Raw genomic sequence first — 18,443 nt, 5'->3', positions numbered from 1 at the left:
CATACTTAACGCATGATGGCGATATTTCTGTAAAAATCACACCTATCACTATCATTATTAACTGCTACCTTGTGTATGTGTGTTTGTATAAATGTACTGTGTGTATGTGTTTATGTATGTATATATGTATGTATGTATGTATGTATGTATGTATGTATGTGTGAATATAGGTGAATATGTGTAAAGTACAGTATATAGTATACAGGCCTATGCATATATACTGTATGTGTGTGTGGATGGAGGAGGCAGACACACAAACACACACACACACACACGCGCGAGCGCGCTCTCAGACAGACAGAGAGCGAGAGAGCGCAGCAGCAGCAACACTGCACTGACCGGTCTGTCTGTCTCGTGAAGATGCTAAAATAACGGCGACAGACCAGCACATTTGGCTTGTTTATCTCGAGCAGCTCACTCACTGCCTCCACGATGTCTGGAAAAATAGACAGTAAACAAGGTAAGACTTAATATTTTTATACATTTATCATTAATCTGAGGCTGCTGAACTTCAGTTAGCCGTGTTAGCGTTAGCATCAGACGGGTTCAAGGCCACCGACACAATCATAGCGTCTTATCTTGAATTATTTCATTGCCTAAACACGCCCTATACGAAGTGTACAGCATATGATATTGTTATTAAACGTATTTATAAGACGTTATGGTATTTATTTGGACACGAATAATGCTCGGACGGCTGTGGCTGGGTGTGGACAGATTTGCTAGCTCTGTTGTGGACTTGTAGCTGACTGACACTTCTCTGTTTTGTCATTTTATAATTTTGTCATTTTGTAATGTTGAACGTTGCTGTCTTTTGTGTCAATGTTGTGTTGACGTGCTTTGTCTTTTTTGTGTTATATGGTGTGTTGTGTGTTGAAGGGACTAGACAGGTGTGTGTATTTGATCATCCTATGATCTATTATGATTTTTCTGTGTAAAATACTACTAGCATATGTCTTGTATTAAGTGGTAGTTTTCACATTTAGCCTCACATTTACTGATGTTATATATATATATATATATATATATATATATATATATATATATATATATATATATATATATACAAACAAACAAACACAAATGTACATCATATAACATTTAGAGAGATCTATCATTCACTTAATATACAAAATCAGGGCTGTCACGATTATGAAATATGGCTGACGGTTAATTGTCTAATAAATTGTGACAATTATGGCGATTAATTGCCAGTTTTAGGACTTTGACGATTATGATGATTGTCTGTTTTATTGCTTTGACATTTAATTTTCTTAAATTTTTTTGTTTGTTCGTCAAATAATTTTTACACATTTTTGTGATATTTAAATAAAAACTTTTGAAGGTTTACCTGGCAGTATATGTGAATACACATAACACATATTTAAAAGTAATTGTTTAATGAATATATCTCTCAAAACCTGAAAATTCTTCATTAGAAATAAACACATTAAAGTTTCATACAGTGTGTTTATACAGGCGTTGCAGCTCCCCCTTGTGTTTTTTAAAGAGATGTGCAATCATTGTGGTGATCTGAAATCATCGCGATGAGGTCAAACAATCGCGATGCGACAATTATTTAATCATTGTGACAGCCCTAAAGAAATGGCCAAAATATACATAAGGCACTGCTACTGGACCATGATAAGCCATCACACATGTTATGTTATATGCATAGACTGTATAAAATATTATTATATGCCTATTATATGATTCAGTGAATAAGGGGCTAGTAAAATAGCTGTGTAAATCACTTTTAGTCACTTTGTAAAGGATTTATAGTAAGTTCACTTTAATGCAGCCAATTGATGTACAGCTAGGACAGATATCAGATACAATATTTGTAATATTAAAAGTATAGAGTCTATACAATAATATAAAGATATGGATGTAGTTGTATACATTGCACTATGTTCACAGTTTGAATCCAGTTTGCACTGATGCATGTCTAGATGAATAATGTATAGTGCAGACATAATACTACGCAAGAATAATCAGTGGCATGAACAGGTTAATTTATCTGTAAACTACACTATGTGGTTGCAGTCAGTCACTTCCCTCTTAGAGGGTTTAATTCAGAGAAACTTGAATTGCTTGTGGGTGAGCGGTTAACATCTTGCGTTCAGTTTAGTGCTACTTTTCTAGGTAGCCATTAAGTGTAGACATTATAGAGAAGATTGGTGGCCAGCGTGGTGTGCTTAGGAGGACACATCTCTAGTATTTTATTGAAAGCTTGTATTAATTTATTATGCATTGCATTTTAATCTTAAGCAAGCAAAATCAGTACAATATCAACTGCTACAGGTATCTGCAATGTCAGGAAGTTTTTAAAACATGTTTTACCAGTAACTACCTTTATCGGTTTAATTACTGCAGCTTTATGCATTCATCTGTCCAGTGTATTAAGATGTTAACTCCTTTCAACATCAAGGTTGCACGTTTGGTGGTGGTTCATTTCTTGCAATGCTTGGTGGAGGAAACTTGGGGTCAGGATGTGACCCGCATGAGGAAGGTTCTTAGAAGTTCAGGGCTGAGAAACAAGCCGGTTCAGCTGTTGCGGTCTGGTAGACTATCTCAGTTTCAGAGGAAATAAAAAAGAGGATTTAAACTTGCGTACTGCACTTCCTACTTTATCAAGGGCCAAGAAGAGATAGGAATAACACACATTTTCTAAAAATGCAAACACTCCTCACTGGTTTGCCCTGCTTTAAGACATTTAAGTCATTCAGGAAGTTGGCTGTCATGGGCAATTAAAGCTGTTCAGATTAGTTATTATCTCATCATTATGAGATAGGAAAGATAAGTCTCTATTATCGCAAGCATCTTTTACACATTTTTCTACTTGCGTTTATGTTTACATTTACGACACTTTTATCAAGTGCATTACAAAGTATAATTTTTTTTATCAGTATGTGTGGTGTTCCCTGACCCATTACATATGATATGCTAATGCTACCACTGAGCTATACAGATGAATAGGTGTAAATGTAATAACTTTCTCTCCCTCCAGGCACAGACTTGTGTATATGTCTGTTTTCTGTATATGCCAGGTTACTCTTAAACATTACAAAAAGTACAGCAGATATATCCAATGAAAATGTTTTTTGCTTATTGTCCAATAAAATGCTCTAGGATGAGCATACCACTCCCTTCCTTTTATGTGTCAACACAAGACATAAAACCTTTCATATCTGATATATAGTTGTCTTTTATTAACCTAAGGGCTAATTCACTCATGCCCAACTTTCAAAGCTTGCAGCCACGCCCCTTGTGACACAGAATGTGTAACATATAGGTCAATGTCACAATACACACTCTTAAAAACATACCTTTTTAAATCTTTTATATATAGTATTTTTGATTCAGGAACAATGTGATTCAAAAGTTTTGTTTATTGAATAGCATTTCAGGACATTTGTATGTGATTTTTGAATTCCCCATTCAAAAAAATGTCAGGTGGTGCAACTAATCATTGTCTATTTGCCAGAAAAGTTTTATTTGATGCATTTAAAACTATAATCCTGAAAATAGTTTGAAAGTGTAGAACTTTACATTTAAAGGCGGGGTGCATGATCTCTGAAAGCCAATGTTGATATTTGAAATCACATAAACAAACACGCCCCTACCCCAATAGAATCTGGACCTTTTTTTGATAGACCCGCCTAGGGATGCACCGATCCGATATTCTGGATCGGTATCGGGGCCGATCCGGCCTTTTTTGCTGGATCGGGTATCGGACTAACAGGACCGATCCAATTCCGATACTGCACGTCACCCATGGTTGTCACTGACAAGCGATTAAAACGACCAAGTATTATAAGAGCACCATAAACGTTTTTATGCACTATAATCAAAGTCATCTTACACTCAATAGCTTCATGTGAAGGAACAAACGCACATTTAAGATATTAATGTTCACAGAAACGCTGTAACTTACTTGCAAACTGAGTTAATCCACTGGTGAGAAGCAGACGGATGAAAACGCGTCATTCAACACACGCAGACACACAATATAACTGTAACGTTAGGCTTTATTAAAGATCTGATTTTATAAAGTCTCAGTAAGCTGTTGGATGGATGCAATTCAGTATGTGCTGAGTTAATGCACAGGTGAAGCGGACGGATGAAACGCGCCATTCAACACACGAACACACAAAATAACTGTAGGCTGTTTTAAAGATCTGATTTTATAAAGTCTCCGCAAACTGTTGGATGGATGCAATTCAGTATGTGCTGAGCACACGATGCATCTAATCTCTTTGGGTTTTATTAGTTATGAACGTAACTTTCCTTTGCGGAGCGAGGATTCCCATGTGAAGATGCTTCTAGAGCATCAATGCTGCACCCAGGAAGCGCAGTATGATTTAGACGCACTCACTATGATTTAGGCGCATCAATTCTGCACCCGAAATGTGCATAAAAGGTCCGGTTAAGTGCATAATTCCCAAAATAACCATCTGCACACTAAAGCTTTTTTACTGTGACTTTTTGCGCAAATAAGGAAAATATATTTAGCATACTTATTTGATCAAACGTGTCTATTTTATTTTCTCCTAAACACTGCCATGGTTAATAATTACTTATGTTCTTGTAACTTGTAAATCATTTTAAATTATTGGTTTTTACATTTAAAAGTATAATTATATATAATATAATTATATTATGCTAGATTTAGCAGAAAGCACTATACACATTTATATAGTGTGTGTGTGGGTGTGCATGTGTGTCTGTGAGTAATTTAAATTGTTCAAGAAAAATACAGTAGTATCGGATCGGCAGATATCGGAATCGGCCGATACTCAGAATTCGGGTATCGGAATCGGATCGGAGATGGAAAAAGTGGTATCGGTGCATCCCTAGACCCGCCCCACACATACATAATCCAGGCAACAGTGTTGGTTAGTAGACATGCCCCTTACTGCTGATTGGCTACAAGTGTGTTTTGATACACGGCCCGACTCGCTTTTCCACAGTGTTTCTCAAAAATCATGCACCTCGCCTTTAAGAACAATCTTTTTTTTTTTTTAATAATAGCAATTATAGACAACCTTAACTTGCATTTATTAACACTAAAATTATTTGCTAAATTATTATCTTATTCAAATTATTTACCTTATTTTTTTGTTTATTTTTATAGAAGCATTCATAGCAGTTGCACCCTTTGCCTTTCTGGTTGCACCACCTGACCTCTGCAATTAATTTACATTAATCAGACTTCTACTTGGATGCTGATATAAGCTTTGGCTGTGACATCAAATTCATGAATATACCTTTTAAATACAATTATAATGTGTTTGATATATAATTATAATGTGCCACCATATATATATATTTATATTTGTAGTTTTACATTGGTTGTACCACCTGACACAGAAAGTGTACCAGCCTACCCATTACATGAAAGGAGCTATTTTTCAGGATTTGAGAAAAATCTACAAACTTTATTCAGCCATAAAGACCACCGTGGGTTTACTGGATGATGTGATATCCTGTTTACTGTTCATACTAGTTAACTTCTTAATTAAAGGCCTTGTGGTTGTACTACATGGACATTTGAGAAAATCTAAAGTTTTTTAATTATCCTAATATCCCAACAAGTACTGATATTTGTTACATTTGTTGTTAGCCAAAGTATCTTATTTTAGATCATTTAAACACCATTTTTAACAGTTTAACTACTAAATTGTACAGACAGTTGCCCCGCCTGCCATTTCAAGTTTGAGATACGAAAACAAAAGTAGTATTTATTATTAAAAAATAGGTTTTATAGAATAAAGTGACACATGTATTTTTATGGTACATAATGCCACCTAGCACTAGCAGTCCCTAAATGGTTTTGTTTTCGATGTTGTCATCACCAGAATTCCAGGATGGCACGCTCCAAAAGCACATTAAATCCCACAGAGACTAGTTTAAAGAGGTTTTCACCATACACAGAGACCCGAGTGTCCTCTTGCGTGTATTCCTGAGAGGCAGACAAAAGTTGCTGTCTCACAGTGCAGTAAACTCCAGGCTGTGTTTACTGAAGTCATGTAAATATTCATAAAGGATAGGAACTTCATCACACTTGATAGCTGAACAATCATCGTATCGATTTGTTTGTGTTTCTCTCTAGAATCCCAGCGTTCCCACTTGACATCCTTTACAATGAAACTAAAGGATAAATTCCACTCTCCAAAAATCAAAAGGACACCATCAAACAAAAAGTCCAAACCGCCACCAGAACAACCCGTTAAGTCTCCAGAAAAGACCGTGACCAAGGTGAGAAAGGGCGTCGCCATAGATATTTTTAATCTAACTTCTGTTGTAGAAGTAGTCACACTTCGATGTTTGAAAACATTTATGTAGATGTGAAAGCAAATAGAGATTGAGGTTTTAATGGTGTTTGTTTGGGTATGTTTAGAGTCTGAATCAACTAGATGAGCGTGAGAAAGAAGTGGTTAGTGCCTTGCGGTACTTCAAAACAATAATTGACAAAATGGTGTTGGACAAGAAGGTCCTGGAGATGCTTCCTGGTTCCGCAAGCAAAGTGTTGGAGGCCATCACGAACTTGGTTCATCTCGATAACAAGATATTGAGCAGGTGAATTACCTTTCCTCCAAAGTCACTCACTTTTACAAAAGATCTCAGTCTTTAAATCACCAAGATCTGCACATGTAAATGCATATTGACACTCAAATGAACAGGTTATAGTATAGGAGATTATTTAAGGTGTTTACACAGCAGTATTTTGTAGGTTTGGGTTAAAACTTCATAACAATCCAGGGCTTGACATTAAAGGGGCATTCCACTTTTTTTGAAAATATGCTCATTTTCCAGCTCCCCCCAGAGTTAAACATTTGAATCTTACTGTTTTGGAATCCATTCAGCTGATCTCCCTGGTCTGGCGCTAGCACTTTAAGCATAGCTTAGCACAATCCATTGAATCTGATTAGACCATTAGCATCGCACAAAAAAATAACCAAAGAGTTTCAATATTTTTCCTATTTAAAACTTGACTCTTCTGTAGTTACATCGTGTACTAAGACCGACAGAAACTTAAAAGGTAGAAACTTTTTTTAGGCAGATATGCTAGGTACTATACTCTCAAACTGGCGTAATAATCAAGGACTTTGCTGCTGTAACATGGCTAAAGCAGGTGTAGTGATATTACGCAGTGCCTGAAAATAGTCCCCTGCTATTGAAAGTAACCAAGGGGACTATTTTCGTTGCAGTGCGTAATATCACTACGCCTGCTGCAGCCATGTTACAGCAGCAAAGTCCTTGATTATTACGCCAGTTTAAGTATAGTACCTAGCATAACTGCCTAGAAAATTGCAATTTTTAATTTTCTGTCGATCTAAGTACATGATGTAACTACAGAAGAGTCAAGTTTTAAATAAGAAAAATATAGAAACTCTTTTGTTATTTTTTTTGCGCGATGCTAATGGTCTCATCAGATTTAATGGATTATGCTAGCACCAGACCCGGAGATCAGCTGAATTGATTCCAAAACAGGAAGATTCAGGAGCTCTAGGGGGGCTGGAAAATGAGAATAAAAAAGTGGAATGTCCCTTTAAGCATTGTAAGTACATTTTCTTTATTCATTATAAAACTTGCCCAGAGACAAAAATGACCAAATTTCAGCCATGTCAATTTGGAAATACCTGATTAAAGCAGTTATTTTTTATAATTATAATTACGTTTCAGTTTTCACAGATTCACAATTTATTTCGGCACATCCGACAAGGGGAATAATGGGTAACTAATATGCGGTCAGGAAGGATGCGAAGCCGCATGCAAGTTACAAATATGCCATGCACATGTCCACATTTGTGTATGCAAGAAGTGGGTGGGCGTGCGCGTGGTGATGTGCACTGCATTTTTGTAACTTTGCTCATGGCTCCGCATCTGAAAATAATCAAAAGTCTCCCAAGTACAGTCAGTGGAGCGACTGATGCCACGGTGTGTGTACAGAACCTGTTGTGCAAACATCTTTAAATAAAAAAAGTAAAAATTATATCTCACTCGCCCATCCAAAACATTCACTTGTCCCGGACAAGCGGACAGTGTCAAGCCCTTACAATCTAATGTATAATGATTCCAACGGCCAGCTTGAGATAACTTGCTGTGCAGTAAGAAACAAGCCTAATTTTTTTTAGCTTTTGGTATCTTGACCTTCGCATTATTACTGTGTAATATTTAGATGAATTCTTCATCCATCTGTTCCCAGTTCAAAAGTGTCATCCTGTCTAAGTGAACTCTATCAGAGTCTAGCAAACCTCATTGGCTGGTCGGACAAAGTGATGCTGGAGGGCGTGAACTTGGAGGATAAAGAAACAATAACAGCCGCCACCAATATGATCAAAGCAGTGTTGGATGGTGTAAAGGTATTGTTTTATCTGCGACACATACTGTAAGCATATGACTATAAATGAATAATGCTTTAATGCCTTGTCTGTTAACCAGATGTAGCTATGGTATGATTTTCAAGTTTAATGTTACAATGCTTTTATCCCAGTTTAAAATGAATTTATAATGAGTCTGATTTTGCAAAAACTGTGGCGCTATCAAAACATTGCTCTGTTGGTCCCAAACAGCCCAACATTGGCTCAACCAATGGCACGAGTTGTGTATGTTTAGTCATGGGATTGTGTTTGCTCAGCAAAGCTTGTGTTTCAGTTCTGTTTGGTCATGCTTGTGCTTTTTAAATGACACACTTTACCTTTAAATACGCCTGTCAGGATTAATCCTCAACTACCCTCATTTATATTTAACATTCAGCTGAACTTTGTCGCGGCTTGTTTTGTTATGTTTAACATCTTCATCTACTCTCCATACATATTTCTTCAGTACTGTATGTAGTCATAGGTTTTGTTTTGAGTCGATAGCGTTGTGTGCAGAGATGACTCTGCCTGTGGTTTCCTGTAGGAGCTTGTTAAAGTCGCCATTGAGAAGCAGGAACACCCCTCGCCTACGACGCCCATCAAAACTCTGCCTCCAGTCACCAGTCCACAGCGGTAATTGAAAAAGCTTTTTGTGAAATAGTTCTTGCCCTTCAGAAAGATTTCTACTAAGTGACAAATTAAAAGGTACAGTATTATGAAATACCAACTGCAGCATGCCCATTTGGTTGCTTTAGGGGTTGTTGTTGTTGTTTTTTGAGATCTCAACCTGCAGTATGTAGTTTGTGTGTGGTGTTTGCCAACACTAAAATACCACGTCATTCATTTTGACCTCTATACTGCCAGTGTTCCAGATCCCCCTTTGATTGAGCCGAAGGTAAATGTCGTGAATGATACCCCTGAGACTACAGAAGTCCCAAATAATCTCCCCGAAGATGAAGTGGCCCCTCCTAAACCTCCTAAACCGCCTCTACCTGGACTCAAAGTGCCTGAACACTGGTATGAAAATCTTTCTATGTCTGTGTTTTAAAATCTAGTGAGCTGTTGCTGCAGTGCATTATGGGATTGTATTTCATGCAAAAGAATACATGCAGTGCTACTTTAAAGTTTGCCTTTAAAAACAACCACGGCATACCTTTGCATGCCTAAAGATGCTTTAAAATGCAGCCTTTGTAGGTCGCTCACTAAGTCGTAAATAATCTTCATGGTCTGCAAAAGATGTTTATTTTGTTTTCAAGCTTTATAGGGTACATGTATAGAAAAGTTTAAGAGATAAAACAAGATGTGGGTCAAGTTATCATGTTGTATCATCTGTTATCTGGGTTACATGCAGTAAACATCTGGGTATCTTAAGTGATCTGTTTTGAAAGTGCGTATGGTTAAGGTGTTTGGCTCGCAAAGCCCCATCACTTTCTGATTGTTCGCGGGAAGTCTAAAAGAAATTGTGTGAAAGATAGATATAAATAGAGGCGTACTCGAGAACTCTGGTCTTTGTACGGTGCAGCAGCGCGGGGCTCGGCTTCCTCTGCCTGAGTGTCATTGACAAACGGGCTGTTTTCTGAGAAATGAGCTCGGCTCTTCTCTAAATACAGATATGTAAAGAGAAGAGAGAGGGAAGTCTAGACGAATGAGGATTAAGCTGTGCCAATGGAATAAAAGAGCATTACGTTGATTCATCTGCTTCAAGCTCAACAACAAGACCATGGGGTGGTTTCCCGGACAGGGTTTATGATAGTCCCAGACTAAAATGTACGCTTGAGCTGCCTTAATTTAAAAAACATCTTGCATTGACATTGCTTAACATACATCAATGCCATTGTTGTGTCTCAAAATGCATATCAGTAATGTTTTTTGTAAGATATGCTTGTAAAAACTACTTAAAGGATTACTCTAACCATAAAATCCTGATAATTTACTCATCACCATGTCATCCAAGTTGTTTATGTCTTTGTCTAGTCGAGAAGAAATAAAGTTTTTTGAGGAAAACATTCCAGGATGTTTCTCAGTTTAATAGACTTTATTGGACCCCAACAGTTTACAGTTTCAATGCAGCTTCAAATGTCTTTAAACTATCCCAAACGAGACATAAGGGTCTTAATATCTAGCGAAATGATTGTCAAAATACAATATAAGTACTTTTAAACCACAACTTCTCGTCTTGCGCTAGCCGTATGACCTTATATATTTTCCTAAGCATGTCAAAAGGTCATGCGTCATGTGAAACGCACATTTGCGGACCATTTTAAACAATTAACTGACGCAAAGACATTGATTAGTATCATTCCACATACAGCAATGTCGGAACGGTCCTCCGAATAAACACTGGGGCGGTAGTTTTGTGTCTATCATGCGTGACCTTTCTAAGTGCTTAAGCAATGTGTGAGGTCAGGCTGATGCGTCACACTGTTAGTGCAAGACGAGAAGTTGTGGTTTTAAAGTGCATATTTTTTATTACCGTTTTACTAGATACCCTCATGCCTAGCCTGGGTGCCAGCCGATCTTAGCCCCGCCCACAACATTTTGAGGACGGGAAGATCGGTCTGGGGTTTCTCCTTTGAGGAGCTACTATGCTAGACCCAAAGCTGGTCAACCAATCAAATTGTCAGGGTGGGATTTATACGATGATGGACAGATGATCAACAGTAACGTAATCAACCACATCACCAAAGAGCGCGTGTGTTGAATCTATTTACAATGAAATGGCTGCCGCTGTAGAATTCAGATGTTTGGATTCTGACATTGAGTCTGTTCTATAAGATATCAACAGAGCATTGTTTTAAAAGAGGAACAGAGAAACGCAAGCAAGGCATTTGTTGATCGGAAAGATGTTTTTGCCGTCAATTCCTACGGGATTCGGCAAAAGTTGGTCGCACTTATGGAGGACCAAGTTAAAGAAGCAACTGAAATGGGTATCACGGCGATGCAACTCGGCGCGCACGACGAGATGGATATAATTAGCGGTCATTGCCAGCTTCTTTTCGGAAGCCCGGAATCGTGGCTGCTGCATAAGTGGAGGGACATGCTAGGCTCTGATATTTTTCAAGCCAACGTAATGGGTATCGTCGTGGATGAAGTTCACCTAATGTACAAATGGTAAGAGATAGTCTTACTGTATGACTTAGTAAATACTTAATGTTGTGATATAAATGAAATGTTGTAAACATAGTAGGTGTTGATGTACGTTCGCAAAATCAGACTTAGTATAATCACAATGTTAGGGTCATTGTAGCGAAAAAACTAGCAGTTCGGTCAGGCTGCAAAAGACGTCATTTCAACATGCGTCACACACTCCGTTGCTCTGATTGGTCATAGGTTTGTCCAATTGAGTGCAGAGGCATTTTTCATTTGAGACTCGCCTCATAATCATAGCCCAATGGAGCGCTATCAGACTCAAATTCTGACTAGAATTAAGTATGACGAAGTCAGGCTACCTCATGCCTCGTTTGGGATCGTTTACAGTCCTTTGAAGCTGCTTTGAAACTGCAATTTATAACTGCATTTAAACTAAACTGTTGAGGTCCAATAAAGTCTATTAAATTAAGAAAAATCCTGAAATGTTTTCCTCAAAAAACTAATTCTTCTCGACTAAACAGAGAAAGACACCAACTGAAAATTTTAGGGGCGCAACCAAAGAATTTAGGGGCACACACACCGTAAATCAACATGCTAACCAAGTAATCACATTTCTACAAATTTCCACTTTATTACAAATACATACTTTGATGAAAGATGCAGAAAGTACAATGTGCTGTTTCAAATTCAGTATCACAACAGAAAAAAAAGGTCAAAATTACTGGTGGCACATGTGCGACTGGATGTAAAATTCAGTGGCACACTCTCAAATTTTGGTGGCAAAATGCCACCATTTGGTGGCAGTCTGGTGCCCTGAGTTTTAAACAATTTGGTTACTTGGTTGTTACAGCCCTAATATCCCAGAAGTCCTTTGAAGCTCAGTTAGGTCACAGAAATGGCATGTGGATGCTTTCCTGGCCAACCATTACTCAGCTCACAGCTGTAAAGATGTCTCATCTCTTTACCAGCAGCTCTGCATTACTTTAAAGGAGACATTTCACAAGACTTTTTTAAGATGTAAAACAAATCTTTGGTTTTCCCAGAGTACATATGTGAAGTTTTGCTCAAAATACCATATAGATATTTTATTATAGCATGTTAAAATTGCCACTTTATGGGTTTTGGGTGTGTCCTGTTAAATGCAAATGAGCTGATGAAATAAAAACAGATTAGTGCAGATTAAGGAACGGTATTATAAATGGTTTACCAAAACTTAGTTATTGGTCTTTTTTACATTTTTTAGATTGATAGAAGCACAGTGGACCCAATTATAGCACTTACACATGGAAAAAGTCACATTTTTATGATATGTCCCCTAATAAATCAATACCCCTACAACAGTGGCCACAGGTGTTTTCATAGTTTCGTAGCAAGAAATCTCTTTTCAAACCTCATGTCTGGTGAAACTAAAGACCTATGTGATCTTGCAATGACCCCGGCATGTAGACATAATTTAATTTAGAAGATAAATAATCTGTATTAGTAAATGTCAGCCAAAAATACCCAGCTTTATCAATGAGTCAGTTAGTCTCTGCTCCGTAACTGAACTGTTAACCAAACAAACCAGATTGATTGATTTATAGAGTTGCGGTCTGTAGATTTGTTTTGCAGAAAGTGCAGCTGTATTGCTTGCATATTTTTATTACTCCGTATGCATCAGTGGTTTGTTTGACTTATTCCCTTTGCAATTTGACAATGTTTTTTTTTTTTTGCCATTGCGCTCCTCTTGCAGTCCACCAGCGCTTCCCCCAAAGAAGCGTCAGTCTGCGCCGTCTCCCACGAGGATCGCTGTCGTAGCGCCGATGAGCCGCACTATAAGTGGATCGAGTCTTCCTATAGGCATCTGTCGACAGGTGAGATAGACACAGAGAAACCAGCTGTTTAACAACAGTGATTCCAATTTTAAAGCATTCCTTAAAATTGTACTTGAATAAGTTTTCTTTTGAGTCTTGTGAGTCAACAACTTGTAATATCATTGCAATTTACATCACCATGGCTGGATTTACATAACAACAGGATATGGTTGTCAGTAGTGTTTTAGATGCTTGCTATGTTGCATTCACACACAATTTCGATGCAAATGGTAGTGATAACTGCTTTTGGTAACTAAATTGACCAGATTTAAAGTGAGTTTGATAAATCAATGCTGTGTAAACAGATCGGCGGATGCCTGTTATGTGATAGCATCTGTTGCAGTTTTTCATTTAGTGAACAAAAATATGAGCTTTATTTTATCTTATTAATGTTTTGCATTATTTTATATTTTCATTTTAGTTTAATATTTAGTCATTTTGAAATGAGGATTGTGTCATTTTTATAAATATTTTTTATGAATTTAAAGCTCACATAACACACGCTGTTTCTGCATTTCTGATGTTAATCTGGAGTACCCATAGAGTAGTATTACATCCTTTATATCTCCGAAGAGTCTTAAGTTTAATCAGATTTATAAAAGAAAGATTAGCTTTACCAATTCTTTCCGATAACGTACGAAAAAATGAAGAAGGAGGAGTTACTACCGCGGGAGGAGCGAGTACGAGTCATGCAACACTATACAACACTGTTTAACTTATGATTCATTACATGTTCGTGTTATTTATATAATATGCACGGGCCTATTTCCAACATAAGAAATAGGCACGTGCATATGTCTTATGTAGGCACTGTCTTATGTTGGAAATAGGCACGTGCATATTATATAAATAACACGAACATGTAATATTACTTAACGCATGCAGCTCATGACCCGGTTGGGACTTTTCTATGAAATCCAGAGCATCAAACACACACGCAAAACTCCGCTGCTACCCCGGATAATAAACTATATCCATTGTTTTCATAAGGCTGACTTTCTTTTTCTTACATCCAAAAACACACTTCTTCTTTCGTGCCATTGTTGAGTTTTGAAATTTAACAAAGCTGTCGCGTGATGTGATGTTTGTAAGTTATAGCGTCTCCCACTGATTGACCTGAACCCCTGAAATGTAAGCTGGACCGGTAATCGAAAAAACTTTCCGAAACTTGTACGAACCCTGGCGAAGTGTATTCAGCACAGAAATACTCTGTAACGCGCCCAACTGCTTTTTTAACACTTTGCCTACGCTTAGCATGAGGAAACAACTGTCTTAATATGCCAGAATGCATGAAATACCATTGAACCACCCCTTTAACAAATATTGCTATTTTAAGTTCAATTTATTTTTTGCAGTTTAAGTTTTTGATAATTTTAAGTGCCTCTGCTTAAACTTAAATTTTATTTTATTTTTTATATTAATATTAAGGCCTATATTTTAATTATCAGACAGGTTTTTAAAAGTTTATCTTTATGTCGTGATAATAAAGCGTTATTACACAAGCTTTTGTACTGTGAAAGCTTAAATGTTGTCAGTAGCTTGGACAACTAGTAATCTAAAGGGCATTTCATACGGGATGCGCGCTCATAATGGAAGTCAGACACCTTCACGGCAGACACCAGTGAATCTAAAATATTTGCACTAAATGTTGCACAGAACGACACAGATTTCCGCCGCTTGACACATACCGTGTTAAACGCCCATTACGTTCATTTTTAAATTATAGAGAAATGTGGATCTGAGCTAATGTCTAGTGCTGGTATCATTTTGTCTCTAGGCTAAAGGTGATTTTGAGTGTAATTGTTTTTATCTTTCTCTCCAGGAATATGAGGCAGAAGCATTACAGAGGCGGTTTTCCGGCGGCAGTCAATCTTATGGAGGGGAGTCTCCACGACTCTCCCCCTGCGGCAGTATCGGAGGACTGAGTAAGTCGGACGAGCAGCTTTCATCATTGGAGCAGGACAGTGGGCAGTGCTCTCGTAACACCAGCTGTGAGACTCTGGGTGAGACACGGCGTTAAGATCGTTTACTTTTTAATATTACATTGAAGATCAATGTTGGAGAAGGTACATTGAAACTGTAGCTTACTCACATCATGCTTAAAGAGCTACTCAGTTTTAAACCGCTTTGCTGCTGTCACTTTAGTAGTAGTTATTTCCCAGCAATGCACAATGGTTTAATGTGTTTGCATTTTATCTGCTGACTTCCTAAATGATATTTACTGACTTCTGTTTTGTCGTTCTGTTATTCAGACACAGCAGAAAGCTACGACCCCGACTATGACTTCCTGCATCAGGATCTGTCAAGCGTCGACCAGATCCCTAACTCACATACAGGGGCTTGTCTGAGCCCTCTCCCCGAGTCCCACCATGAGTCTTCATTCCCTGTCCAGTCGATGCCACCCGCTCTCCCCAAAAAGGAGCGTCGGCCCCCTCTGCCTCCTGTGGAACGACTTCACTCTCAATACGACAACGTTCCAGATGAGGAGATGCCAACCCCACCCTTCCCACTCTTTGCATCCATGCCACCCTCGAACTCTGGAGTATATATGTCAAACTTCAGCCCTGTCGAAAACCCGCACATTCCCCAAAGCCCTCCGCCCCTGCCGGAGAAGAAGAGTCGGCACAGTAAGTAAATTCAAGGAATCTGAATGTGTAGTTTATGATACGGCAAATAGCAGAAGTGTGTATATCACACCATGCATGGCGGTCACATTAGTTCTCGCTGGTCGAAACCGAAAGTATAAATATAAACAATGGAAATGAGGATTTAAAGTTTGCATTGAAGAGAACGATTTTAGGATTAAGATTTTTGAAGCAAACGCGTCTCATTTATGTACAGCATAGAGAATGTAATTTGCAAGGTCAAGGAGTGAGTGGTTGACGTATAAAAATTAACAATGACAGAATTTTCATTTTTGCATGAACAGTGAACGTTTTAAAAGTAAGACAGAAAAATGCAAATAAAGCAATGCTCTGTCACATTTACAATCCCAAAATATTTTGTAGCTACATTTCATTTTCACAATCAAAGAAATACCGTAGTTAAAGCCACAGCTTTACTAGTTCTCCGCCGACTAAGCTGTTTGCACAATCACTTAAATCCTTGCATGATGTGTGCGACTTGTGATGCATTAGAGCAAAGGCAGTTTTTCACTGTAAAGCCCCTCAGTGGCGGGCAGGGGTGAGGAAACGGTGATGTCAGATTTAATTTGAGGTCAGATGGAATAATGCCTTTGTTGGAGAAATCTCTGGTTGAATAGAGCCAAGGCCTCGCCCAACCCGAGAGGAAATGAGCTTGCGCTGAAAGACTGTTTTTTGGAGGGGAGGGGTGTTTGAATTTTGTCATACTTTGATAGGGGCTGTGTCTCTTAACATAAAAGTTCATGGGGAGGCCAAACTGAGATGCTGATGTTGTCTGTAGTCAGAATTACTCTAATTTATTCGGAAGAAAATGTGATGTGCAAGTATACAAACTTCTAAATTATGCTATATTTGATATGCGAGATACAATAACACTTAAAGGAGCATTTCACCGGTAGAAACATTAATCTTTATTGAAAGTGTGTCATATTTGTAGTCGAAATGTAACATACATTTAGAATTTGGTGCCTATTTGACAGAGAAAAGGGGTGTTTGTAGTCTCACTCCCTCAACAAAGACATTGCACTTCCTTCTTTCAATGATGCAAAATGATGATTTTTACATCATTGAAAGAAGGAAGTGCAACACTGAAATCTGTATTTCTCCTGTCTCAGCGGCAACTGAGGAAATGATGCATGACCATTCAAAAACATGACTGGGGTTCTAACTATACAAAGCTTAATGCAAATGGGTGAAGTGTCCCTTTAAAGGTGACATAGAATGATTGAACGGGGTATTTATCCTTGTTCTGTGAAGTGACATGTGGACAAAAAAATTTTGTTTGGGTCTGTAATGCCTTAGAAGTTTCCTAAAAACCTCTCTCAGATAGCTCTATTAGGGTGGGGGATTTTAAACGTGTGGTTTTACACCTATATTTGGCTCCCCCTACTGGCTTAACTTGCAATCTCATTGCTGATTGGCTGACTTTGCTGCCACTCAAAAATGTAGCCAATTATTTTAAAGTGGAGGGGCAGTGAGATGCCTTTGATGTCATAAGTATCAGTTTTTCAGATTGGGCCGTTTTCTGGCTGACATTTCTAAAAGAGGAATTTCTATGAGACTGAGATGTTTAGCATGTCTAGCACTTTTTGTATGTTTGTGAATGCGGGTAGACTACCATTATTCAACAAAGACAAGGTAAAAATGGTTTTTCATTCTCTGTCCCATTTAACATTTTTTTTAATTCATTTTAATACTATTAAAATATATTTAGAAAATATATCAGCACCGCATAGTCACACGGGCACCATTTGTTTGCCAGTTTATCTGCTAAAACTTTGAGTATACATACATTTGAAGTTAAAAAAAATTTAGTTATTTCAAACCATTGCCATCGTGAAATACACAGTAGCCCTATCGCGGTATACCGTGTACGGTGGGCCAGTATGGCGCTTTGTTGTTCATCCACCTCTGGCGATACGATAATCGATACACTTGCTTCAAATATCGATACATTAATTAATAAACAAGATGTCCTAAATGGATTTCCCAGCGCCATTACTTTACTCGTGGTGGCGCTAAACAGATGAATGATTGGAATGAGGGAAACGCTAAGATAGGATAGCGGATGCGCTAGAGCCCGACCGATATGCGTTTTTTCGGGCCGATGCCGATACAGATATTAGGGAGTAAAAAAAGACCGATAACGATATATCGGCCGATATTCTTTATGTGTATATTATAGTTCAGTATATACTACTATTATACTAAAGTACTGTACATAGAATACACTATATACTTTAACATAATATACTGTATATGAATAAATACAATGCAATGCAATGATCACTCACATATGTGGTGATCACTCACAAATGTGGTGATCCAACACTTATATTGATGTGACAAAGATATGTACTATAGGCAAGAAGTTAACAATAAACTTTATTATCCAAAATTAGTTGGATATCAGTGCACTAAACAGTAAACTTGACTTATTATAAATAACTTTAAAACACAAAGAGAACAAAATACATAAAACTTGCATCATT

At 37.8% G+C, this 18,443-nt stretch overlaps 1 protein-coding gene across 3 annotated transcripts in view; it reads left to right on the top strand.

The window, feature by feature from the left end:
• Positions 1-294: 294 nt before the first annotated feature.
• Positions 295-18,443, top strand: part of rapgef1a (Rap guanine nucleotide exchange factor (GEF) 1a) — a 42,507-nt gene continuing 24,358 nt past the window's right edge. For all 3 annotated transcript variants that reach the window (XM_065248364.2, XM_065248363.2, XM_065248365.2), the window contains exons 1-9: positions 295-460; positions 6,116-6,261; positions 6,404-6,582; positions 8,213-8,369; positions 8,911-8,999; positions 9,231-9,383; positions 13,189-13,309; positions 15,132-15,312; positions 15,562-15,936. In XM_065248364.2, coding sequence (XP_065104436.1) covers positions 433-460; positions 6,116-6,261; positions 6,404-6,582; positions 8,213-8,369; positions 8,911-8,999; positions 9,231-9,383; positions 13,189-13,309; positions 15,132-15,312; positions 15,562-15,936 — 1,429 coding nt within the window. In that variant the 5' untranslated portion in view covers positions 295-432. The remainder of the gene's footprint in view (positions 461-6,115; positions 6,262-6,403; positions 6,583-8,212; positions 8,370-8,910; positions 9,000-9,230; positions 9,384-13,188; positions 13,310-15,131; positions 15,313-15,561; positions 15,937-18,443) is intronic.

Source organism: Paramisgurnus dabryanus, chromosome 11 (genome assembly GCF_030506205.2).
Source record: "Paramisgurnus dabryanus chromosome 11, PD_genome_1.1, whole genome shotgun sequence".
In the NCBI taxonomy this organism is placed as follows: domain Eukaryota; kingdom Metazoa; phylum Chordata; class Actinopteri; order Cypriniformes; family Cobitidae; genus Paramisgurnus; species Paramisgurnus dabryanus.
This window is presented reverse-complemented; position numbering and strand designations above follow the sequence as displayed.